We start from the raw sequence: 25,785 nt of genomic DNA on the forward strand, positions 1-25,785 counted from the left end.
CTGGTATGATTACATAAGTATTAACTCTATCTGTAGCAAGGTTACTCAGTGGAAAATAATCTTGGCCATAGTTTAGTTAAAAAATCAAAAGGAGAAAAGACTTGCTTTGTACACAAGATAAAATGCTTCAGTAAAATGCATCATTTGTTCTGTTCCTCAGTTAGGACCAAGATCGGAATTTTGTATTATTTACCACTGCATGAAAACTTCATATTGTTTGTTTCTTGCATTACTGATTTCGTGTATGTTTGCAGATGAGACGCTGAAATTGTTAAAAGAGCTAACAAGTAGAAAAACTCTTCAAGTGCCAAATATCTATTACCATTTGCCTCATTTGTTGAAAAATGAAGGAAGCCTTCAACCTTCTGTGCAGGTTGGCCTTGGAAGGACAGGAGGTATGCTGATACGATGCTTATTTTATGTTTTATATCTGGAGAACTTTCTAGTTTTAGTAATATAATTTACTGCACTACTTGGTAGATCAAGGACACCTTATTTAACTTGTGTGATACTAACATCTCTTAGAATTCACACTGAATCCAAGATGAAAGGAGTCTGGCTTCAGCTTTGCTCTTTTCTGCATAATCTCCATCACACCCCATCCCATGTTAAGGTGCACATTAAGAAGCATTTGGTTTGGAGGGAACAAAGCTCAAGATTCTAAACAACAGATTCTGAACTGCTAATGGACATATCCCTTAGGCTTTTCAGATTTGTGAGGCAACCATGCATGGATATCATTATTTTAATTTGATGTTTCTGGCCATTTGAACAATATATTTCAAAGTCTAACTTAGAGTTGGGAGAACTAGGTTAATCAGATATAATTGCATCAATAAAATGTGGACATTCTTTGGAGAGGAAAAAAATCAGTGTTGTGCTGAGATACTGTTGATCCCTCTTTTTTCTAATCCTCACAGATTAGGAGCTTTGTTCATTAGGATAGCTCCATGGAATCTCACTCTTGGAACTCTAGAAAATCAATGGTATAAAGCCAAACCAAGCTGATATACCTCAAAGTACGTTTATGTGTGCGTCTCTAAGCTTGAAGGTGCTACCAATGAATCCTTGTTCCTCTGTGTGCCATCTGATTTGAATGGCTTGTGTTATTGTCCACTAGGCCCTTCTTTTTTAGTTTTCTCCTATCCTTTGCTTTTGAAAGAAGCATTAGTTACTCCTGGCCTGTATTTTTTTCATTACTTCACTAAGTTTGATTGCTTCCTCCTTTAACAGAAGGCATGCCTGTGTGACGAATGTGCGGACTCAAGGCACAGGATTATTTTTCTAACTATAAATACCATTTATTTCAGTGTTGTTATTTAGGAAGGAAAAGGCTTATATTCCTTTATTGTTTCAAATGAAGCCTGTACTATATCCCACTGGGAACATATGACAGAAGTTTGAAATTACAGAATAGAAATTGGAATCAGATTTATTGAATTTTAAAAAAGAAAGGAAATTACAAGTTAAAATTATTTTTTGATCTTCTTCTTTCCTGGTCACTGTGCTTGTTTTAAAACTGTGTTTGTTTTAAAAATTCAGAGCTTATTGATGTGTAGTTGCTAGGTGAAGCAGGCTCTATAAGGAAGGATAAACAACATTTTTAAATAGTTGTTTGATTTCATATATTTATGATGTGGTAAGTAATCTCACACAGATGGCTTGAAATGCTGGTGCTGACTTCATGAAGTCTGCTTTATTCTGTTACTGCATTCCTGCTGCTCTCTGCTGTGCTCCTGGTGGGCAGCCAGCCCTGGGTACGGGCTGCAGTACAGAAGAAAGACTATGGGAAAATTAAGGAACATGGGGTTCAAATGGCCAGCAGAAAAATGGTGTTAATAATGTTGTAGCTGGGGCCGGGTTGCTTTGCATTTGAGGTGCTTTTGACAAGAGGTTTCAATGAGGAATTTCCAAGCTATCCAAATGACCTGGACTTTTTCTAGAAGAACCCAAATCAGGTGCAAGGAAAGTAATAGGTTTTTTTCCAGCAGTGTAATTTTAAAAGGTGACTTTGATAAGTTAAGTACTTGAGTTGTGAAGAATGGTTATACCAATTTGAAAATAAAACCAAGTTAGGGAGTTTGATCCCTCTGTAGGTCTCGGTGCACCTTATCTGATTAATAATTTGGTTGTTGATTATTACCTGTGCCATAGTCTGGCATGTCTCAGTTAACTTCGTTTGCTGTGTTTGCTCTGAGTGTTGATGGTGATTATGTTAATCATGCTCCTGATGATGGGCGGTATATTTTTGAACTATTTTTAATTACTGTCATCTCCATCTTTTAACTCTTAGCATTTCTTAAGCAATGCTTTATTATGAGACAAGATTTTTGTTTCCTGTGTTGTGTATGAAATCACTGAAAGTACATTTCTGGTTTGTTTGATTTCAGTTTCCATTGTAATGGGGATACCTACAGTGAAAAGAAAAGTCAAGTCATACCTGACAGAAACTCTCCACTCCCTTATTGATAAGCTGTCCCCTGAAGAAAAACTGGATTGTGTTATGGTTGTCTTTATAGGAGAGGTAATAATGTAAATATTTTTATACAGTTTCTAACACATCTTCTAACAGTCTTTAACTGCAAGTACCACTCCTTTCAGGAATTGATAAGGATCTACTTTTTTTTTCAAGATGTAGACAGGTGACTGTCTTCCATGAAAAGGAGACAGTCTTGTATTTCTGAGAGAAACAATCCTGAAGAGCTCAGCTTTTTCAGTTTATCAAGGGAACAGTGGACATGGATTCAGTGTACTGGTTATTTTGCAAATCTTCTGATGCTTATACCTAGTGACAGGTATTCCTTTAATATCAAAAGAATGACTAAGGTACTCTGATGTTTTAGGGAGGATTCTTCTCATTCTCTTTGTGCTTTTGCTTAGTGCTTCCTCTAATGAGTGCTGCAGTTTGAAATGTTAGGCACAGATTGTTACTGATTTTATTTTCTGGACAGCGTGGATATTTTAAGTCCAGACTTTTTCATGGATTAATTCAAACCGTGTTAAGTTGGATAGTTTGGTTAGGAAATGACAGAATGCTTCCAGAAGTAATTCTGTTGACTGCTGGGAATTGTATATAATTATTTTGGTCTGTATGTTTTTCTCAGAAGTCTGACTCGGAGAGTGGGAAATTTATATAAATGTTTGACCTTCATCCATCTTAACCATATAATGCTTTACTGAAAGTGATTTATGAGTCTCATAGATGCAAAATTAAATCCTCAAGTTATAACCGGGAAAACTGTTTTAATCCTGAGAGCCAGTGTCCATTCAAGGATGAATCAGTGGAAAATCAGATAGGCATTTTAATACTTCTATTATCAACACGCTTTAAAGCTTTCCTTGAAAATTTTGTAAACATTTTACCTGTACCTGAGAACTGATTTTTATGGTTTCCTGATAAAAATTGCCCTGTTTTCATTTTCTTGACAGTCAGTCAAAAACTATTTGTCAGGATAGATCCGCTTTTCTGCAGAAAATGCCTTAAAACATCCGTTGCTTGAGAATACCAAGAGAACAGAATTCATTTTGAATTCCTGTAATGCTGAGTTATTCTTCACTGTATTAGTTGGAGTCATTTTATTGCCCGTTAGTGTGGCTTCTTTTCAAGGTTTAAAACTGAAGTTTCATTTTGTTTTGCTTAAGTAGGTCTGAGCTTTGAAAACTGTTTATCATTGGATTCTCTGTCTTTTGCAAAACTGAGGAGTGAACAGTATCCAGACTCTGTCTCCAACTGCACGTTTCTCTTTTTGCCTTATATAAGCCATATTGCTATACCCAAGTTTTTTATAGCAAAATAACTTTCTTGCTTTGAGGTGGTGTGGAATCCTCTTTCATCTTGGGAATGATTCTGCAAAAGTCACTGTGAAGCAACTGAACATTTTAACCTGGGAGCTGTTGCTTCTGTTCCCAAGGAGATCTGTGTGGTTTGCTCCAGAGTGGAATAGTTACCCCCTGTATCTTAATCTCTTTGTCTGTCTCTTTGAGACCAGCACTATGTGCTTACTCACATTATCTGCTATGGGCACTGCAAGCCACGAATGTCTGGGAAAATTGGAAGAACCTAAGTTTAAATTCTTGTCCTCTTATTACCATTCCTTATATTTGCTTGTATTTATTTATCCAATTTTATGTTTTCCTTTCTTTGACCATGTTTTATATTTTCTTAAGTTCAATATCTTAGAGTTTGCTTTGTAATTGCTACAAGGAACTGTTTCAACAAATAATATGGTACAGTAAGTACTTCATCTTGAACTATGCTGCGTTTTTTCTGAGTTATGCAGTATATTTCAGCTTCCTTCTGCAAGTTGAAAAGTGTAGGATTATTAAGCATTTTCTCTGGCTATTTGGAGGAAGGCCTGCTCCTATGGTGGGCTTTTGTTTTGCCTGAAACAAAGGGAAGGGCTTTATCTTTTAAAATAGCTTCATCTTTGGGGTTTCCTAGCCTAAAATGTGTTAGACTATTACTATAATTAACATGTGTGCATTAACGAAGGCTTATTTAAAAATACATTTGAACTTTGAGCAACTATGCTTGTATTAAAAATGATGGCACAAGTTTCTGAAGAAAGGTATGGCCCTTGTTCAACATCTCTGCAGTTTACATATAACAAGAAATGGTCATAGCGTGAGATTAGGTTATCTTGCTAATAAGCTTAAAATTACTATCTGTGCTTTGTCTATAGGTTGTACCAACAAAAAAAAGGCACAAGACTTTGAAAATGTATTTACAAGAGAATTATGTGAAAAATAGTATTTTAGAAGGATTTTAGTATTTTCTTGCTGACTTTATTTGAGAAATCGAATTTGACAGTGTTTGAGAAGCATTGCTGGGAGCCAAAGTCAGGAACCGTAATCTCTTTGTGCTAAGCACCCTAAAAAACTCTTTTAATCCTGCTATTTTTTTAGCAGCTTAATTTCACTCTTTTCTTGTAAATTTGACTTTTTTTTTTGCTAGAAAATAAGTTGAAAATTAACACTAATGGCCGCCTACATACAGCATGAATGTGTGTAAACAGATGCGCTAGTAAATATAGATGTTATGGTTGCTAAATAAAGAGATCTGCATATTCATTTTCTGTATGGATATTTCTCAGTAATGTAATTATATACAGTAAATTTCCATACTGGAAGTTCAAGGAATTCTAAAATATCTCAGATGATGTGATATCTAATCACCAGTTCAAATAATTACTAGAATTGCTTGACAGTAAACTGTGCAACTGTCCCAGTAACTGACATATGTCTGTGTTCTTCAATTTGTTAAAATAACTTTATTGCAGAATAATTTGCAGGTATTCATTAGGATGACTAATAAATAGGCATGATTCATTATGCCTCTGTAGTTAAAAATATTTTTTGTTCCCCTTCACTATATGGCTAGTTCATAGGCACATCAGATGACTTGTTTCAAGTGATTCAAATCTCATAATCCTGCTCTCTATGACAGCTTGCTTTCAGAATAGGTTCTAGGTTTAAGAAACTATGAACTCCAGATTAAAATGATTGTCTAGTATTTTTATTTAATGTGGTTTGTAATTAACATGGGAAACATGGTTTTGAAGTACTTCACATCATCTTAGTGAAATAACAAACATGTCTGTGTGTACATATATATATATATATATATATATACACACACACACAACTAAATTTGAGACAAATTAAAATACTTTTCTGGTATCTAGAGAAATTTATTTTTTTCCTGTGGGGAGATCGCATTTACCATTAAGAAAATACATCTCAAACTTCTTCTAAATATATTACAACTTATTGTCAGTCCACTTCATTAATCAGTGACTGCACTTATCACGGTCTTTTGTACAAACAGTAATCAGTGTATGTTGGAAAGACTAGGTGCCCTTGATTTGACCAAAAATATCAGGAAGACAAATAATTTCAGTAAGAATCAGAAGACACTACAGGTATGCAACAGCATTTTGCTAATTCTGTATGCTACTGATTACATCTGGCTAGGAAAAAACAAAGCAGCCATTTGTTCTTGGAGCACTAGTCCACATCTTGCATTTTCTTGCATATTATAATACTTATTCAAATGTTACTCTGTTTCACGTGTGCAATTCACTTAAGCTAGAAAAACTTGGATGTGTTGAGTATTTTTTTACTGTCACTGTGTCATCTCTTTATGTAAACAGTGACTACTAAATTAAAATATGTTCACCTTCAGTAGTGTTTTCTCTGTCTTCCTTTTGTGGAGAATCTTTTTGTTTTCTTGACTATTTCTTTGGAAGAGAAGCTGGTTGGCTCAGTGTGACACAAGCACTCGGTAAGGTACCATCCTGTGCGCTGGTATGACCAAAGCCTGAGCAAATTAAACACTGAGTGCACATACTGGGTCAAACCTTGCTGAACCTGTTTTGGATGAATTAACATTGGAGTGCAATATCGACAACTTCTCCAGCAAAATAAACACACCTGTATTTTCAGCTCTTCTTTCTCTGGGACTGAATTATAGATCTCTTTGATCAGCAGATCTCTTGATAGAAAAGAGAGTATTTTGTCTCTCTTGCTCTCAACTCAGAGGTATTAGTATCATCCCAGCTTCAGAGATGTTCCATTCTTTCCACTAATTGTTGAGAACTTGAGAGCCACCCCTTCCTGGAACTGCCCCAGAGAGCATATTCCTAGTCCTCAAAAGATCTGACCGCACTTCTCAAATTGGAGAAAGACCAGTAGATCTTAGCATATACATATGTATGTGTGTAATATATATATTTTTAAAAAACCAAAGCTAAGCAAGGCTGTTGTGCCAAATGATATGTTATCTTCACTAGGTAGTTTTGAAGGCCTATACAAATGGTAGCCTTTGGTTTGGACATGTCACTCAAAAACGATCAGGATGAACACAGCTTCTAGATGTACTGCCATCTCTTATATCTGGAAGGGTAGCTTGGCCTGTCAGTGAGAATGTAGAGATATTTAAGTTGATGTTGCAATCTCTGTTTTTTTGGCATCTAAGCTTTGGTGCCCAAAGAGCATGGGGTGCTGATACTGGGCACCATCATAGGACTTTACACTCATTTTTTCATGGCAGTGACTAGCAAAGTTTTTATATGAGATTATACCAGTGGTAAGAATCTTTCTTAGATCTCAGAAACTATTCTTGACAGGATTTGAAAACTTCTATATACCTGAGACAAATTTAGTATCTCGGCATAAAGATAAAATTCAGGATTGTGCTCTTTTCGCAAGCCCTAGACTTGAATGACTGAAATACTTGCCTGTCTGTAAGACACCTTCTGAGGTGCACCCGGGCCACAGTAACTCTGTTGCTTCTGGTAAGGGAACATGGCTGTTAATAGACAGTTGTCTGATCTCTTTGGTAACATCTAGTGTATTTATGAGATGGAAAGTGACAGCAATACTTATTTCAGAAACATAGTAGCAGATGACTTTATACCTGAATGACTGACTGAACTGACACTGAGTTTTGGACATCGCTATCAACTTTTGCTACTGTGGTCTGCCTTGGCCTAAAGATAATGAAGACGAATTCCTTCTGTCCTCCAAATAAAGAACATATATCATAGAAGGGTGCTTTTGACTGTATGCAGCAACTACCTGTCTTCTTCTGGAAAACAAACCATCTAGACCAGGAGTGTCAGACTCATTTTCACTGGGGACCACGTCAGCCTCGTGGTTGCCTTCAAAGGGCCAAATGTAATTTTAGGACTATAAAGGAGTAGTTACATTTACATGTACTACAAACCAGGCTTCATCTGTAATATGCACAAAACTAGTAGAAGGCTGTATGACACTAGCATAGCATAGCTTGCATTTTGAGAAACAGTCTACCTTTTGTTGTTCTTGAAGGTGGGTAGGTAGGATTCAACAATACAAAACTTCTTACAAGAAGAATTCTTGGTTTCATCTGACAATTGGGTTAATCAGAACTTTCCAACCTCTTGTTTTGTCTGCTAGCTAATATATTTTCCTACTTTGCTATGCACACGCTCACTCATAAAAATCAGTAAAAAATATTAGAAAGTTCATTGCTGCTCTGGTTCTTTGCGTGTTTGTTATGAATAACAGTGTTTGTTCAGACAAGCCTTAGAATAATGGCAATTTGAAATGCAGCCTTGCCTGAACTGGAGAAGGTACTTTAGAAAATTGTAGGGCAACATCTTACAAAACCAGGAAATTTCTAAACTTATTTCACTGACAGTCTGAAACTTTAGTTTGTTCCACAATGGACTCTGAGTTTTCTTTTAGAGAGATTCACTTCTGCTTCTTTATCTTGGGTCCCAAACTCCTAGGGATTATTTAATCTTCAACCTTAAGAGTTTCACTAAGGAAAAATTCTGATTTTATTATTGCCTTCTGATTTAGTAGACAGAAACATTCATAGCTGTAGTCTTACAGGTTGTGCTGTGTTTGTTGGGATCACGAGTGACATTTCCTTTCAGTAGCTGCAAACAACACTGATACCACAAAACAGAATTTAAATTCATCATAACTGCCTCAAAGTCAGCCTAGTATCTACCAGATGATTTGCACTGGAAGCCTAAAGAACAGTTACACTTTGTCTTTCATGAGAGACTTGCTGTTAATTAATTTGGATTTGTCTTGACCTGTTTAAGGTTCTTGGAGAAGACAAGGGTATTATTCCTTCATGTTATATATAGTTCATAATTATTTTCAGCAGTCTCATGTTCTGCAGGTTGATAAAGAGGACCTTAGGTCTTTCTTTATCAAGACAGTAAATGCTTTCTTCCTCAAAAATGAAGACTAGATTTTGGTCAAGAATAGGGTTGTTGTTTTTTTTTTTTTCTGTCCCTTTTCAGTTACTAGCTGAATTTATTGAAATGCTTGGAAGATCCTTAGGCTAGAGCAATTATCTGGCTATTCCAGATTTCCTTCCATTGCTACTCTGCAAAGTGTTGCGGTTTAACCCGAGCTAGTAATTCAAAGCCACGGTATCCGCTCACTCACTCTCCCCACCCCCCCAAATGGGGAAGAGAATAGAAAGGGAAGGGAGAAACTTGTCGATTGAGATAAACACAGTTTAATAAAATAGCAAAATTCCAGTCCCAGGAAGCAGCACCCTTGTCTCGAATAGCTGATCCCAGAGAGAGAAGAGAGAAAAAGTCAGAAAGGCCCAGAGGCCTCTGCAAAATGGCAGGATGGCAAAAGGCTGAACTTAGAGACGGTTCTGAACAGAGCTCCACCAAAACAGAGCAGAAACCAGAATGGGTCTCAGTCTCCCTCTAGTTGCAAAATCCGCCTCTCCTTAAAAAAGAAGCATGATGCTAATGGCATGGAATATTCTTATTGATCAGTCTGGATTTCAGTCAAGCTCAACCCTGTCTTTTCCCCCGCTTCCGAGCTGCCTCACACCTGAGGGCAAAGCGGTCAGAAAGGCCTTGGCTCCCAGACAACAACAACTAAAAAAACATTAACTCTGTCCTGGGGTGTTATCTTCTTGTTCTCAAACTAAGTTGAAGCAATGACTGTGCCGGCTACAAGGAATCACAGAAACACAGAACTTTAGGGATTGGAAGGGACCTCAGAAGATCACCTAGTCCAATCTCCCTGCCAGAGCAGGAACACTTAGATGAGGTTACACAGGAATGTGTCCAGGCAGGTTTTGAATGTCTCCGGAGTAGGAGACTCCACAACCCCCCTGGGCAGCCTGTTCCAGTGTTCTGTCACCCTCACTGAGAAGAAGTTTCTTCTCATATTTGAGTGGAACCTCCTGTGTTCCAATTTGTACTCATTGCCACTTGTCCTGTCATTGGTTGTCACCAAGAAGAGCCTGGCTCCATCCTCGTGACACTCACCCTTTATATATTTGTGAACATGAATGAGGTCACCCCTCAGTCTCCTCCAAGCTCCCAAGCTCACCCAGCTCCCTCAGCCTTTCCTCATAAGGGAGATGCTTCACTCCCTTATCATCTTTGTGGCTCTGCGCTAGACTCTCTCCAGCAGTTCCCTGTCCTTCTTGAACTGAGGGGCCCAGAACTGGACACAATATTCCACATGTGGTCTCACCAGGGCAGAGTAGAGGGGGAGGAGAACCTCTCTTGACCTACTAACCACCCCCCTTCTAATACACCCCAGGATGCCATTGGCCTTCTTGGCCATTAGGGCACGGTGCTGGCTCATGGTCATCCTGCCGTCTACCAGGACCCCCAGGTACCTTTCCCCTACACTGCTCTCTAATAGGTCATTCCCCAACTTATACTGGAACCTGGGGTTGTTCCTGCCCAGATGAAAGAAAGAAGGGTTTCTAACTGCATGACAAAAACTTGCTTTCAGTCAAGCCAGCACACAAATTCTTCTGTATAGTAAACTCTTCCCACGGGTGTAGGCACAATTTGATCAAATTTATTGCACATTCTCATGTTTATTTCATGAGGTTGTGTAAAATAACTTACAAATGCCACCTTCCTGGGACATGTCCACAGTTGAAGGGTGTTGGCAAAGACCCCACTTAGTGTTAGGCTGAGTAACAAGAGGAGTTGGTTTCCTCTGAAAGTTCTGATGTGGAAAGGTGACAGTCAACCTGCTCTCCTGGGGGGAAGAGTTTGGTGATGAAATCCTGGTTCTGAATGCCAGATGCTGCTAGTAGATATAAATACAACCCCTTATTTAGAAATAACAGCAGGATATCAAATTTTTAATGCATTTTGTCATGTGAAAAATGGCATCAACTCTTTTAATCTCAGTGTTCTTACTCATTTTAAAAGTGGCATCTCCTTTTGCTCTATGCTGATGCAGTGATTCTTGATTCAGAAGCAAGGTTACCTGCTAAACCAACAGTGGTATTTGCCATATCTCGTGTTCAGTGCAGCTAGACCAGACTATCTTGACTTTGTGTGACAGCAGCACAGGTTACAATATGAGGTTGGAAGACTCCAGCCTGCATCTCTTTAATGTGAAGCTATTGTGGTTGCAGCTCTGACTGGGTAGTTGCCAACCTTGTTCATGAAGGACACAAACAAATAAGGAGAAGTAAGGAAAAAAACCCTCTTATTCTAGATTATTTTTTCCTGATTGTGACGTATTCTGTGTAAGTGTGAAAGGTTTTAAAAGCACTAGCAAGGCATCATGGTACATCTGCAAAATAGGTCAAAACTATGTTCACTCTAATGAGACTTGCACTAAGGCACAGGCTTGTGCCCAGGTGCATACTTCCAATTGGGATGAAGTTGGCATTTATTTTAATCTCTGGAATGCTATATGGAAACAAGCTATGTTTCTGCTCTGTGTGTGTATATATGTGTATATATTAAAATACTCAATTTTTCTATGCAATTACAGTATGGGCTGTTTAACAAGTATTTGAGTTATTAATGCTAGACTGTGTAATTCAAGTTTGGCCTACCAGCTGGTGATTCAAATTGTCTTTTTCGTATGCTGACTAAACAAAAAGTTCTCTATATTTTATCTTTAAAGGGTCTGAACAAAAAGAGAAAAAGGAACATTTTGTTAAAGATGGATATACTAAAATTATTTCTGGGTAGTCCCTAAGTCACTGATTTGCAACTGTTAGACACAGCAGAAAAAGTTATGTCTTAAACTCCATTCTAGTGATACTGTGTGTTAACAGTCCATATGTGTATTTAAAGGCTTAGTGTTATGTCTAGGTCCATATGGACTTGTGAGTCACCTTGTGTGGAACTCATTGCAGGATGAGTTTTAAATTGTGAATGTCTTATCTGCTTATTAGAGCTTCTGTCCAGCACTAGGCATAGCACTTATGAAGAAAATAGGTATGACAAATTTATTACAATATTTCTACTCCCATATTCTTCTAGCATTTAGAACCTGCTTTTGGAAGAAACACACTGTTGTCCTTTTTGGAAAAGTGTGCGTCACTGGCATTATGTTGGATTTTATAAAAATAAGTCTTTAAAAATAGGAATGGTGATTTTTAAGATCAAAGGGTAAGCATCTTTATTAAACAAGATTAGTAGTTCTATAGAAATGATTGGGAGAGATTTATTCTCTGTATAATCCTTTAATGATCCAAATTCATCAGAAAAAGTATGATCTGTTCCTTTGTTTCCAGCATTTCAAAGGCAGCTATTTCTGCAGAATCCTCATGAGCCGCCAGAATCTGGGTAGATTTATAGACTGTAAATTTTCTTTTGAAAACTGATAAATAGCATGTCATATTATTAGATTAGAAAGTATAACAAAAATTAGGGGTTTCAGTCACATTCCTGAGTTCACAAACTCTCTTTTCCTGGAATGCATGTGTACCAAATGAAAACGTTGAGTAATTGACTGGTTCTGGCAAGTTAGATGATCTAGTGTTTTGTTTTTTTTTTCTAGAATGTCACCATTTGTATTTTAACCAACAAGTAATTTTTAGAATCTGTGCATCTTTAAGAATTGGGTGATTGCGAAGATTGATATTTCCTCTGATGCAAAAAAGCAATTCTAGTCAGGAAAACAGCGTGTTCATGGCTGGCTGTGGTTAGGACATCCATGCTTTAAATGCAAAGTTTAGGAGATGTATTTTTGAAAGAAGAGTGTGTGTTCAATGCCCTGTTTTCCAGAAAGCTTTCCTTGGTAATAGTTTCATATGTATTATTATTATATAACAACAGTATGAATTGCTCAGTGATCATTTTGTCATTAAGGGCACAAGAGACTGCAAGAAAATACCAACAATTGGGTTAGAACTGTCTGTTAAGTGCAGATATAAAGCAAATACTATTCCCCTCTGTTTACAAAAAAAAATTGTTTCTTCTCCCATTAGACACAAGATAGTTACGTGTTTGATGTGCTCCTATGTTTCTTAAAAATCTTACATGCTGAAGTTGATATTCAAGTATGGTTACCTCCAACATTTATTTTACTGGGCTCTTTGAAACATAGTTCCAAAACTGTTAAGTATTTTATTTGTTTTTTGTGTTTGTTTTTCTTCCAGACTGATCTTGATTACGTTAACAGTGTTGTTGCAAGCCTGGAAAAAGAGTAAGTTGTAGCTTTAATGGGGGAATTCTTATTTTATTAGTTTGCTTTTTCTTTGTTTCCTAAATCAGGTTGTGATAAGTAATAAAATGTATTCTGGCAATATAAGATCATGGATTTTTGTTTCTTGGGGTTTTGGACTTTTGAACAACAAAGTAATAGATGACAAATTAAGGGGCAGTGGATTCAGTCAGTTAAATTTTAAAACAATAAGTGGGATTAAATTATCTGGTGCAACATAAGCAGATGGAATTGTTTCAACATGAATGGAAATTTGTGACATCTCTGTTAGAGCTTTGTATTTCATATGTTCAAAGAAAACTATAGAAAAAAGGATCACTAGGTTCTGGAAAAAGAAAGCAAAAGAAGTTATTAGAATTTAGTTACAATTCTGATTACTGGTCAGGAGGCTATACTGCTCTGAAGAAGATGCTAAGGAAAACAGTGCTTTTTTATATACTAGAATCAGTCGTTGTAACCAGATGTAATAACTGTACCAACAGAAAGCAAGCAGGAATTCTACGGAACTCAAATCTTTTATGTGACTTTAGGATGTTTCTGTTGACAGGTTTTCTACAGAGATTAATTCTGGCTTGGTGGAAGTAATAGCCCCTCCTGCAACTTACTATCCTGACTTGACAAACTTGAAAGAGACATTTGGAGACTCAAAAGAGAGAGTGAGGTTAGTTTATTCCCCCAGATCTTTTCCCATCTCCTCCCACACCTACACTTCAGTTGTTTATGAAATGGCAAGTGGGATGTGAATTCTTGAAATGTTTTCTTACTGTAATTCTTGGAAGTGTGGGGATGCTAAAAGTGCTCTGTGAATCCATCTCATTCCTGTCTGCATGCTGTTCTGTGCATGATCAGAGCTTAATGCTATGCTTGGTTGAATTCATTTAGTGCAAACTTCTTTGTTCACTCTTTTTCTTCCTTAAATACAGTGTAAACCCCAGTAACTCCTGCTGAATTACCATTTAAAATGCACGTGTGTTTTTAGTGAAATGTCAGGTAGTTTTCACAAAATCAGATTGAAGTTAAACCAATTTTATATCTGTATTAAAGCATAAGGCAAAAGCTCTGTTTCTTTTTTTCAGACAGAGGATTTCCTGGGGGAACAATGCCAAAAGCAGCTATCCTAACATTTCACTAATACGCATCATTCATCATAGTGAGATTTACTTTGCATTGCCAATGTGTATTGAAATATCTTTTTTTCACAATCCTTAAGCTTTTAATTTTATTTCAGATGGAGAACAAAACAAAACTTGGATTATTGTTTTCTTATGATGTATGCCCAGAAAAAGGGGGTTTATTACATTCAGGTAAATTTATCTTTGTTTTGAGACAAGTTTTCAAATGGGTCTCCAGAAATTATGCTGTTGGACACATCAGAAGGACTTACACAGAACAGAGAGAACTTGATTCCATAGTTGGAGGAGGGCATTAAGTATGGAGATTATAGTACATGAAGGAATAATTTGCAGAGGACACTGCCTCTGAAAGAGAAAGTAATTTGTCCTATGTGATATTTTTAATCTTAAGATGCTTGGTAAAAAAAGTGAAGGAATGCAGACAGCTTAACTACTGTTTTTCCCTTGTCCCCCAAATGAGTTACCATTGGGTTGCCTACGCAAAAAACACCAGCATACTTTTGATTGGAAATTGAGCTAAAATCCATTTGTAGTATACTTTATTTTGAGGGCAAGTGCAGCGTCACTTTAATATGACTGTTTTATATAGATACATTTTCAATGTGTGGTTAGACTGGTTTTCCTTTTTCAAAGAAGTTTTAAAGAACAGAGTTAAACAATTCTTCTTAAATTGGATTTAGCTCAAAATTTTTCCTATTACATCTTGCTGCTTTAAAGTAAGAGCCTTACCTACGGGTATTGCAGATTTAGTGAGTAACTGCACTTATGATCTTTATTTAGATTTTGGGACTGTGACCTTTGGGTGTAAAGCCCCACTCATCTCCTCTAGTTTTTACAAAGCTATGCAAACTGCTCTCTGAGAGCTGCTGGAGACTCAGCTCTCCTGGAAGGAATGACACGAGACAGTCATTTCTTTTTGTGCCAGCACAAGGGAGAGAGCATGAATGCACTAGGAGAAAAGACAGAGAAGGAGGATACTTAAAGCAGTGACCTGCACTTACTATGAAGTAAAGGGATTTTAACACCCCATCTTTGCAGTTCTGCTACCTGGACTAGATGATTAGTTTGGACCGTGCACCTGTTCTGCTGCTGGACAGCTAAAGCCAGGTGAAGTGTATCCTACCTCTGTAGATAACATCTCTTAGCTTCTTGTCTCATGGGAGAAATTGTTTCAGTGTGTGAGTAAACAGAGTCACATTTGCGTACAAATAATACAGATATTCTACTTGTTCTGCTTATGGTGTCACTTAGTCTAACATGATTTCATGGATGATTTTTCTCTGAAAAGCTAGAAAAGCAATGTTCTGAAATTACAAGTTAAGATACATTTGTGGATTCTTACTACAGAAAGATTCTGGCTTAGTTCTCCACAAAGACAGACTGTGATCCCTGCAATAGTTACTCTTGGCTATAGTGTCTAGGTTTTATAGCAGTGCTTGCATATAGAAATATATGGCTATGTGTTAGCAATATATTATAAATCAGTATTTCCCAGCTGTACTTTTTCCTATTGCTTTGCTGGTGCGTTTTTAAAAAATTTATGTTCATATCACTGCTACCTTCCTCTAGCTTGAAGATGACATCGTTGTCAAGCAGAATTATTTCAGCACAATAAAAAATTTTGCTCTTCAGCTTGCTTCTGAAGATTGGATGATTCTAGAATTTTCTCAGCTGGGTTTCATCGGTAAGAAAATGTTCACTTTAGTAGTTTGAAAGAACACATTCATCCTCAGACTGTGAATTAATAGTGATCTGACTTCAAAGCTATCTTCTTTGTGCTGGAAATAGACCAAGAAGTAGAAATTAATTTTTTAGGAGCTCTGGTTTAACTCATTCTTGGTGTTTTGGTTTTTGTTTTTTTTTTTTTTGTTTTGTATTTCAGTTGTTTCAGGTACTTTTGTATGACTGAGACAAACTCAAAACTGTTGGAGAAGAGGGCATTTTTATAACCAAAAGTTAATTGATTTATAAAAATATTAATACTAACAGTCAAACTGCAAGGAAGGACTTATTTGGAATTTAGCTGCCATTGAAACACAACTGACTAAAGAAAAAAGCATGAAAGCTAACTCCACGTAAAACAACTTCATTGGTGTTTGTGCCAAAATTTCCAAGAATCATCAGGCATCGGTTTATCTTGGATGCAAAGCCTGTTCTATCTCCACCTTTCTGTTCTGTCAAAAAGTTATGACAGTCTTTTCCTTCTTGGGTGTAGTTAGTCTGTCGTTTGCAATTAACAACAGGAAGAGGAGCTAATGCACCATCTCAGGCTGTTATGGATTGAGTACCAGGGTGCTGTTAAAATTACTTTATGGTTTTTTGCTCTTACACTAAGATGTTAAGTGTCCCCCCGAGAGGGACTAGACTTAACAGAAAAGCAATGAAAGTGAAGTTTTGAAGACATTTTACAAATCAAAAGGTTATTTCATTACCACAGTGATGTGTCATGATCTGTTTAAAAGTGTTAAGCTGGATCTGCAAGAAAAGATCAAAAGCAAAGTCAGACTGTGGAGGTTCCTGTATGTAGTCAACACAAATTATTCCAATGCAGATGCTATACATTGAGCTCAGAACAGGAAGAAAATCCTACATGTAAGGATAAAGTGCGGTCCTGAGTTCTGTCATTCTCTAGGAAATTCTTGTTGTTCTCTTGTTTTTACTTTGGATCTCCTTTCCAGAGAACAGCTAAATTTTTAGCTCAGTGCCCCATAATGGTAGCACTGATGTCCCAAAACCAGGGTTCTGTGACCTGGTGTGCAAAAAAAACCAGCCAGATCATAGCACAGAGATGAGATACTGTTTATTACAGAGTTGTACAGCATACCAGAAAGAAAAGTGACAGCCATTATATCCGAAATCTTATCTCTGCTCAGGGCAGTCCTAAAGACCCAATTGGTTATGCACTTGCATATTGGTTACATAATCATCTTAGTGTATAATGAGCAATGTTCAGCTAAAGGACACTTTATCCATCAGGTATGTGTTAAAGCAAGACTCAAATAATTGTGTGGGCTTCAAAATGTCTAAAGCTGCAAGGTCAGTTCATGCTTAGGTATTTTGCAATAACTCTTAATCTTGTCAGACTGACCTAAAACTGAAAGGATTTACATATCTTTAGGTTAGCAATTGCAGACAGGATTCATTCTTTTAAGTGGTAATGACAACACTGGGAATGTTGTCACGGTGTGAATGGCAAATTCTATCCTGTTTCCAGCTCAGCATCAGGTGTGCTGCTGAGACAATAGTTCCCTGGCTTTCAGGGTCTCAGAGATTCACCTGAGTAGAAAGGAAAACAGTAGTTATCTCCCAAATATGCTCTGTTACTTCCTATGTTTGCCTGTCAGTCTAACTGAGGGAAACGACGGAGTGAAGGAGAGGAAATGGGCAGAGGGATCTGGCCACCACACAATCTACTTGGTTGCCTTGGGCTACCAACAGAGATGGACTGTTGCTGAAATAGTTATGGGATTGGTTTTGTGGCTTTGCTTCTACTTTTGAACAGTTTAACTTAAATTGTGGGCTTAGTTGTTGTTAGAGTTTTAGCTCCAGTCCTAGTTGCACTTTAAAGGTAAATGCTGTATGAAGTTCCTGGGCTACAGAAGTAATTTATGTTCATTCTACATTTGCTTAATTTGCTAGTAGAGTGTGCTTGCTTACAAATTGCAGTTTTGTAAGACTGATATGTCAAAACAGGCATAAAAACAACTTACAGTTTTGGAAAAGCACTGTCTACCCCATGTAGATGTCATTTCAGATTGCTTATTATTTGTGTATTTCACACTCCTTTCTGTTTTCAGTGCTGCTATAGAGAGCACAGTGTCTAAGCCAGAAGGGTTAGGTAGATAGTTCTTAATATTGAGATTCGGCTTAATCACCCACACAGCTGTTTAAAAATATTTTTAAGTTGTTTGTCTATACTGTCTATATACTTTTTTCAGTGTAGCCTTTGAAAATAGTTGTCGTTGAATTTAGTTGTTAGCTCCTGCTGCTTGCATCTCTGTTCCTTGTATCATATTTTCTTGCCTCCATTTAATTAGACATCAGTAGAATTTCAGATGCATTTAGCTATGGCTACACATCTTAATGTTGCTTTTCTACCTAAAAAATTAAATCAGGTTGTTTTTTTTTTTTTTTCCTCCCAGTTTAGCTACTTATCCTGCCTTTAAGTTTTGGGAGAAAATTTAGTATTCATGAAAGGTACTAAAACTTCTGGCTTTGAGATACATTGGTGTGCTATAACCATATATTGCATAAAAATTTTATGCAAGTAATGTAGATTTGCCTCATCTCTGCTATCCCTTTATGGATCTTGATGCAGACTGATGCTATGGTAATTTGGTAATGTGGATAGCTATGGAGAAAAGCGAAAGTAGTTGTTTGTAACAGGGGATGAGTTTTATGTGTAGACGTCCAAGAGAGAAAGTAGAGTACTGAATTGCCTAGATGCTACTGATTTAGAAATAATCTCGAAAAAAGAGAGGAGTGGCTGATTTGCTGTAAGCTATTGGAAACCTTGATCAACTTGCAAGTTTGCTAGGTAAAAATGGTTTTTGTCATAGTGTAGTTCTGAACTGAAAATCTAATTTATGCAAGTACTACATGAGGAAGTGTCAAATGCAGCTATTTAAGCTGACAGCAGGATTATAGAATTCTATCACCTCTGCCACAGAGCAGAAGTGGCTTCCTTTGTTTTTTGGTGCTTTTTTTTTTTTTTTTTAAAATACTGAAAGCATACTCTTAAGTGCTGTCAAGTAACTAATAAATAATGGGTGAGATGTATTCTGTTTCCCTGAGAAGCTCTGTGGAAGGAGTTGCATCTTTTGCTCTTCTGGATTCTGATTTGCACTGCAGTCCCTGACACAATATAGGGAAGTTGTACTAGCTTTTTATGAGAAATATTGATTCGTCTTCCAGCTGCCTATGAGCTGAAGCGTTTTCTGGAGGATCTGCAGTACTCTGTGCTGTGGCTGTAATGCCAGCTGTCACAAACTTTTAATGGAGCGCTCTGAAATCAGCCTTTTGGTTGTCTTACACAGTTCCTCTGAATCTTAATGTGCCCTGATGTTTTAAGGCCTGTTGTTCTGATTACAGTTTTGCTCAAGCTGTCCGCATAGTTGAAGTTTGGGGAACAGTAGATCAAGTCAAATATTTGAGATTTAAATAACTTCAAAGAGGTTCTGATTTTAGCGCCAGTAATTTGCATATCATTAACAGGGGAAGCATTGAAAGACTTCAACTATGGTTAGGGTATGTGCTTGCAGGTATAAAATTATTGTTGGTGTAGACTGAATGCATTAAATGATGCTGATGTGAAAAATTAAAATTAATGATTTGGGTATTTGCAGTTCAGAGAACTGTAGAAAACAAAGTTTTTCATTTTGTGTGTGTCTTACACTTGCCAACAAAATACTGAGAGTAGTTCACTAATGATGGCATTTAAATTGACTGAAAATCAGATAGAAGTCTTGGCAGGGCACAATAAATAGCAGAAAATGTTCCACTTTTTTTTTTTTTTTCAGTCCTGGCTCTCACTTTTCTCAGTATAGATAAATAATACAGAGAAAGTCTTCCACGTTTTTAAATCTCTAGGGATTTATGGAGCAGGATTTTACCTTTGAGTCTTAATTCTCTTGGATTTTGAAATTTCTTTCCAAGAGTAGGTTGTGTGCACCCAAAATCTGAAATGTCTGAAATTTTGTCAGCAGGGTCTCCTTCATTTATGTCTATTCTTGTGCACAGTACCAAGTGCATGAATGTGGTGCAAAATGAGCCATTGCTTGAATTCTTTCACATTGTCTTTGGTATCAGGCAGTGCGTATTGAGTGCAGTTTTTGCTTAGGTCTGTTTGACTTGCTGATTTTTGACTGCACACTGGGGCTGGCCAGTGGACAATCTGTAGGCTGGATTTGGGTGGCATCTCAGTGGCTTCATGGCTCACAGCACTTTCCTCACCTGCAGCTGCATGGGAGGCCACAGGACTGCAGGACCTTGGCAAATGCTGCTTCTTGGACTATGGCTATGCCCTAGGGAAGCCAGGCTAATGCTGCTACCCTCGCTCAGGAGAGCCTAGGCAGGGGCTTGGCTGATTTGGATTCAGATGAGCTGTGGTGCCAGATCAGTGGAGTAGGAGTTGTACTGCGCTGCTTTCCATCCCAGGGAGTAGCTGTGGGCAGTCAGGGGTCCAGAAGGTTTTTTTTTTTTGCCAGGGGCTTCACTGCAGAGTCCTTTCTGTGAGCTGGTGTGGGGAGAGTGTTCTCAGGGAGAAAAAGAGAACATTGAGCATGAACATGGCAGTACTGCTGTGTTGTGCTGAGACAGGAGCGACAGGTGAGGGATGCTGTGTTACACTGGAGCTGGGGCAAAGCTGTGCCAAGCTGGGTGTGGAAGGTGGTGACAGCATTTCAACAAGTAGCGTGTGGTCTTTTCTTGGTTACTGAAGGGAGACGAGGGCTTGTGTCTGGAACAGGGTGTTGCCTGATCACTTCAGTGATCATTACAAATTAAAGTGAGAAGGCATTGACTGCATTGTTGAACCCTTCCATGGTGCTGGGCAGTGTAAAGTAGAGGGGATGGTTGGGTCTGAAGATGCTAGTGCAGGTACAGCCAGATGATGCTTACCTAGTATATTCTAACTGGTTGCAGTTGGACATATCAGGGTGGGGTTGGGTGGTGGTTTATTATTATTTTTTATTCTTTTTCTGATGTGTCCTGTGACATCACCATGTTAACTAGATTATTCCCCAAGTCAGGAGAGGCTGACTGCATGGTTGACAGTAGTATGCCAATCGAGGCCTAGAGGAAAGTGCCTTTGGGCCTAGACAAGTTGGCTATATGGAAGTAAATAATTTGTTTATTGATATTCTGTTTCTATTTTAAATAAAATTACAATAACTTAAATCAGAGAAAAGAGTAAACTCCCATCTTGTTATTTGCTTATTCAATTGTAGGTAAGGGTTTTAAGTGACGTGGTCTATGAGCGTCTTTTCACCATAGATGACAACTGAACACTGTAATCCTTGTGCTCTTCAGCAGATGAGCTAATCAAAGGAAAAAATGTACAGTGTGGTTCCATTGCTCTATCCTTGGATAGAGGAAGAAAAGGATTCCAGAGCACCGTGACCATGTATACCTCCTGGAAGAGGATAAATGGTCTCTTCAGTCAGTCTGCTTCCATTGAGATGGGAGCGATGATGTGGGGATGTTTTTGTCTTCTGAGTCGCACGGTATTGTGCATCGCTTCCACTTCCTGTGCAAGCAGGTGTGACTGACAGACTGTCTCTGCAGGTGTCATCTAGAAATGATGGTTTCAGTCCCATAAACATCCCAGAAACATCTGACTAGTCCCATTTTTCAGCTGGTGTTTGATTAGGGTTTCTCATAATTTTTCTCTTCTCCTGCCTGCTGCTATTGAAAGCAGTAGGCAGAGATGAATCACCAGGAAAATTGGGAGCCTGTTTAGTTGGAAGTGTGACAAGCTGAAAGAGCTGTTATTCTGCATGAATATTTTACACAACATTCTACAAATCATATGATTGTTTTCTACCAATTTTTAAATATTTACTTCCACAAATAATGTTAAACAATATGACAATATAGAGTGTAAATAGTAACAATATACTAATAAAAAATCATAACATCTTTCGTATGTCTTCAAAGAAGAAAGCTTTGAAGTTGTCCCTAGTTTAGTAGAAGTTGTCCCTTGTTTAGTGGGAGCTTCAGATTTTGGTTACAGACTATTTTCAAGTGGAGATGCCTATTTGAGCACTTCATTGTAAAAAGCACTTACAAGGGATGTCAATGTTTATGTTTTATAAACATCCCAATTACAGGGTTTTTCTAAGGAACAACTTTGATTTAGCCATGTCAGTTCAGTTAATGTCTTACCACATTTTCTTCTCTGCCCATTGTGTGAATGGTCTGCTTTATGAATATAGCATCATTCCAACAGATGAAATAATTGAGACTTTTGTCAGATGCTTCTTCCATATTTATTGCACTGCATCATGATGTAGCCTCGCTCAGACCCCTCCAAACTCTTCTCAGAATTCCAAAATAAGTATTATTTCATGGGCTATGTTCTTATCCAACTTCATACAAGTCTTAAGGGAATGAGATCATATCAGACCTGTTTTCTGGAAAGAATGAGGCCCTTTAGGTGATCTCCTAACTGTCTGTCCTCTTTCTTAGAAAATAAAGAAACTTACAATTTGAGATCCTGGCATTCTCAAAGCAAATCTCCCTATGTAAGAGTCTGATATCTGGCATTGTCAGAGCACACATAACAAGGCCCCTGCAACTTCGACGCTTTCCTTTTAAAAATATCCTTGTTGCTAATAAATGTAAGCTAACAACCTGTCATTCTGTATCTACTCTGAGATATTGTATAATGTGCCAGGCTCAGTCACCTGTTTCAGTGGAGAAATTTTGAATTGCTGTTACAAGAGGAATTTGAACTCCAAGCTTCTTGGGTGTCTTTATGCTGCCTTGCGATAATTTCCGATGAATTACAAACTACAGTGAGTCTCGAAAGAAAGAGAAGTAACTAAATGTCTGACTCTGAGTGACAGTCCACATGTACATCCACAGTGGAAATGTATGTTCCTAGTCACTTAAGGCTAGATAAATGTTTACCTTTTGTGTAGTACTGATTCATGGTGATACTTTAGGTATATCCTCTCTTTCGTTTATATAAATGCAAACGTTTTAATGGCTAAATCAGGTAGACTCCTTGCACCATTTGTTCATTTGCACTTAGCCACCTTTGCCAAAAGAGTGCTACACTGCTGGCAGTTTTTAAGCTTCACACAAAACATTTGTTTGTCATCCAGACTGGCCTATACAGCTCCTTAGTGGCCTTTCCAAAGAACTTAATTGTCTTGCAGGTGAGAACCAAATCCCGTTTTCTGACAAGTATGGGAAGTTTTTTTGCCGCCTCAGAGAGGAACGTGTTCTTAGTGTCTACTCCATCTGTTACTCCTTAAATGTAGGAGAAACTATTAGGACATCTACCATTTGTGGAACCTATTATTTAAAAAGCCTATGAAGGCCTCACAGATTAGAAGTGGGGAAAAAAAATAATTATATGCCAAAGTGCTGTGTGTTGCTGTGTTGTACAGCATTCCCAAGTGTGGACAGACAGAAAACTTTCATTGAGGAGCTTCTATTGGACTCTGACCCATTAATGCACCTGTGCCCCAAGAGCCCATGCCTAAGTCAGCACTGCCCACATCTCAGCACCATCCGCAGAACTGAATCACTGCAGCTGGTGTCCTCCTAAGAGATCTGTTGTCATGTAATGTATTTCTCCCTCGCCTCCTCCCTTGTAGCCTAGCAAAGTAGAGGTAGACTTAGTCTGCAAACCTGGTGATGTTTTCTGAATCTGCCCTCAAATCTAGAACTGCCTTTGGGAGTTTAGTTGGTACTCATTCCCTGGTGGAAGCACTTGCTGTCAGTCTATCTGCAGCCTTGGACTGCCCCCTATTCCCAGTTAGGCATTGCTCCTGATAGCCTTCATACAAGCCACCTTTCTTAAGAGCTGCATTCAGTTTAACAGCATAGCCCAGTCTATTGGCCACCTTTCTCTTCAGACACTTGTGCTGACAGTGAAGTGTATTCCACAATCACATAAAAAGTTGCTCCTGTTGATAGTTAATAGGCTTTCTTCATCAACAGTAAGTTTTGTTCTATTGCCAAGGCCTCCTTTGAGCAGTTTGCAGGGCTCCCACGAATCCTATAGCACAGTGCCACCCAGAAGTCCATCAGTACTTGGTGAAGCAGTATGCTGTCTTGGATGCCCCAAAGTCATGGCAGTACTTGAAAAAGTTCTGCAGTTTTTGTTTGTGGGAGGGTCTTAAGCTTTCTACTAGGCAGCTGAATGCTTTGAGTATGGCTAGTTGGAAATGTCCTCAGTATGAGTTTGCTGATGGCCTGTGCATTTCAGAAAAAAACTCCAGTTGCTGCTATGTAATGTCTCTGTGGGTTTTTTTAAGTTGGGTTCTTTCTAGTTATGTTCTAGTGGCTTCCTTCTTTGCCTCTAATTTTCTACACAGAGGGATCTGGAGTTAGTGGTAGGTGTTCCCTCTCTGCTTTTTTTACCTGCAAAAGCTGAAATTGTCTGACTGGGCAGGTAATGCTTGCAACAGCTCCTTGTCTCAGATGCTTGAAGCTCACACATGGCGTGGAGAATAATAGACACGAATCCATAAGTCGTCTGACTTTATTTTTTCAGACTGACAATTTCTGTTCTGATGGAGACTGTGTTGTAGTATACATTGAATATTTTGATAGCACCAACATATAGTAAAATGAGTTCTTGTCTGAGTAGTTGCTTTATTTAGTTTTGCATAGCTGGAATGTACAGAGCTTTTAATAACATTGAGATTTCAAGTTGTTCATTGCCAATGTTTCTTGTTTTGACACAAACTTATCTTCTGTTGTCTCACTGATTTCAAAAGACAATGCTATCTTTAATCTAAAATAACTCTAGTTATTCTTAATGTCATCACAGGTAAAATGTTCCAGTCTCCAGATATCACTCTTATTGTAGAGTTCATATTTATGTTTTATAAGGAGAAACCTATTGATTGGCTACTGGACCATATCCTCTGGGTGAAAGTGTGTAACCCTGAGAAAGATGCTGTAAGTTTATTTTTATTATAAAGCTTCTAAAATGTTTTCATGATGGTGAATGAGTTGGTTTTGTTGAGCTGGAGGCTGGCGTGCTGTGTATTATGGTTACTGCATGTCCTGAAAGAGTCTTTCTTCCCACCAAGATTTTAATCTCAAAAAGAACTTCAGAGAGACAGTTCTCAGGGGTATTATAACTGTTATTGCAGATTTTGGAGATAGATGCAATAGGATGAAAAGCAAAAATCTAGTTAAGTTCTTTGTGTAACAGTCCTAAAACTCGTCCATATAGCCTCCACTGAGGCTCTGCAGAATGCCACTGCTTGGACAGCAGTCATAGAGAAGGTTCCAAATGGGGAATAAATTCTGGATTTTGGTCCTTCATTTCTCAAGTAGCACCCTTGCTGGAAAACTGAATAAACAGGTTCTGTGCAAGAACCTTGAAGAATATTATATTTGAACAGCAGTGTTGGTAGATTTCTGGAATGAAAACAAGAACAACAAGGTAAATAGGTTTGGTTTGGGTTCTCACTGAGTCTTTTTGGTTCATGTGACATCACATACTTGGAGTAAGAACTCAGCTATTTTGTGTTGGTTTTACTAATGTGATCATTTTTTTTTTCTTAATCACTCTTTCTCCCCCTTTCAGAAACATTGTGATCGACAGAAATCTAATCTACGGATACGCTTCAGGCCTTCTCTTTTCCAGCATGTTGGCCTCCACTCCTCTCTAGCAGGGAAGATCCAGAAACTCACAGTTAGTAGCAAAAAATTTCCTTCCTTTCCAGAGCAGACTAATTAAATGAAAAACTTTGTAGCCCTTGACAAAACAGGCATTTTCTTGTTGTGTGGCTTTTTCGAGTGTGCTGTATATTACTCCAGTTGGAATGAAATCTGATTTAAACTGGATACTATCAAATATAAGAACTGCTCGTATCAGTTTATTTTTGTGGATTTTTGTTTGGGGATATTTTTTTCTTTTTTCTTTTTTTTTTTTTTTACTTTAATGGCATGTTAATCTTGTTAATCAATATAGGATCTGATACATCAAAAAATGAGTAAT

General features: G+C 37.9%; 1 protein-coding gene across 3 annotated transcripts in view; it reads left to right on the plus strand.

Annotated features, from left to right (window-relative positions):
* The window catches only part of MGAT4A (alpha-1,3-mannosyl-glycoprotein 4-beta-N-acetylglucosaminyltransferase A), an 84,848-nt gene that overhangs the window by 36,060 nt on the left and 23,003 nt on the right, over positions 1-25,785 (plus strand). For all 3 annotated transcript variants that reach the window (XM_082067613.1, XM_082067615.1, XM_082067614.1), the window contains 8 exons: positions 255-395; positions 2,391-2,524; positions 12,899-12,945; positions 13,511-13,624; positions 14,192-14,267; positions 15,666-15,780; positions 24,604-24,734; positions 25,372-25,479. In XM_082067613.1, the coding sequence (XP_081923739.1) occupies positions 255-395; positions 2,391-2,524; positions 12,899-12,945; positions 13,511-13,624; positions 14,192-14,267; positions 15,666-15,780; positions 24,604-24,734; positions 25,372-25,479 (866 nt within the window). The remainder of the gene's footprint in view (positions 1-254; positions 396-2,390; positions 2,525-12,898; positions 12,946-13,510; positions 13,625-14,191; positions 14,268-15,665; positions 15,781-24,603; positions 24,735-25,371; positions 25,480-25,785) is intronic.

This window comes from Streptopelia decaocto (genome assembly GCF_964273445.1).
Source record: "Streptopelia decaocto genome assembly, chromosome: 1".
NCBI classification, from domain to species: Eukaryota; Metazoa; Chordata; class Aves; order Columbiformes; family Columbidae; genus Streptopelia; species Streptopelia decaocto.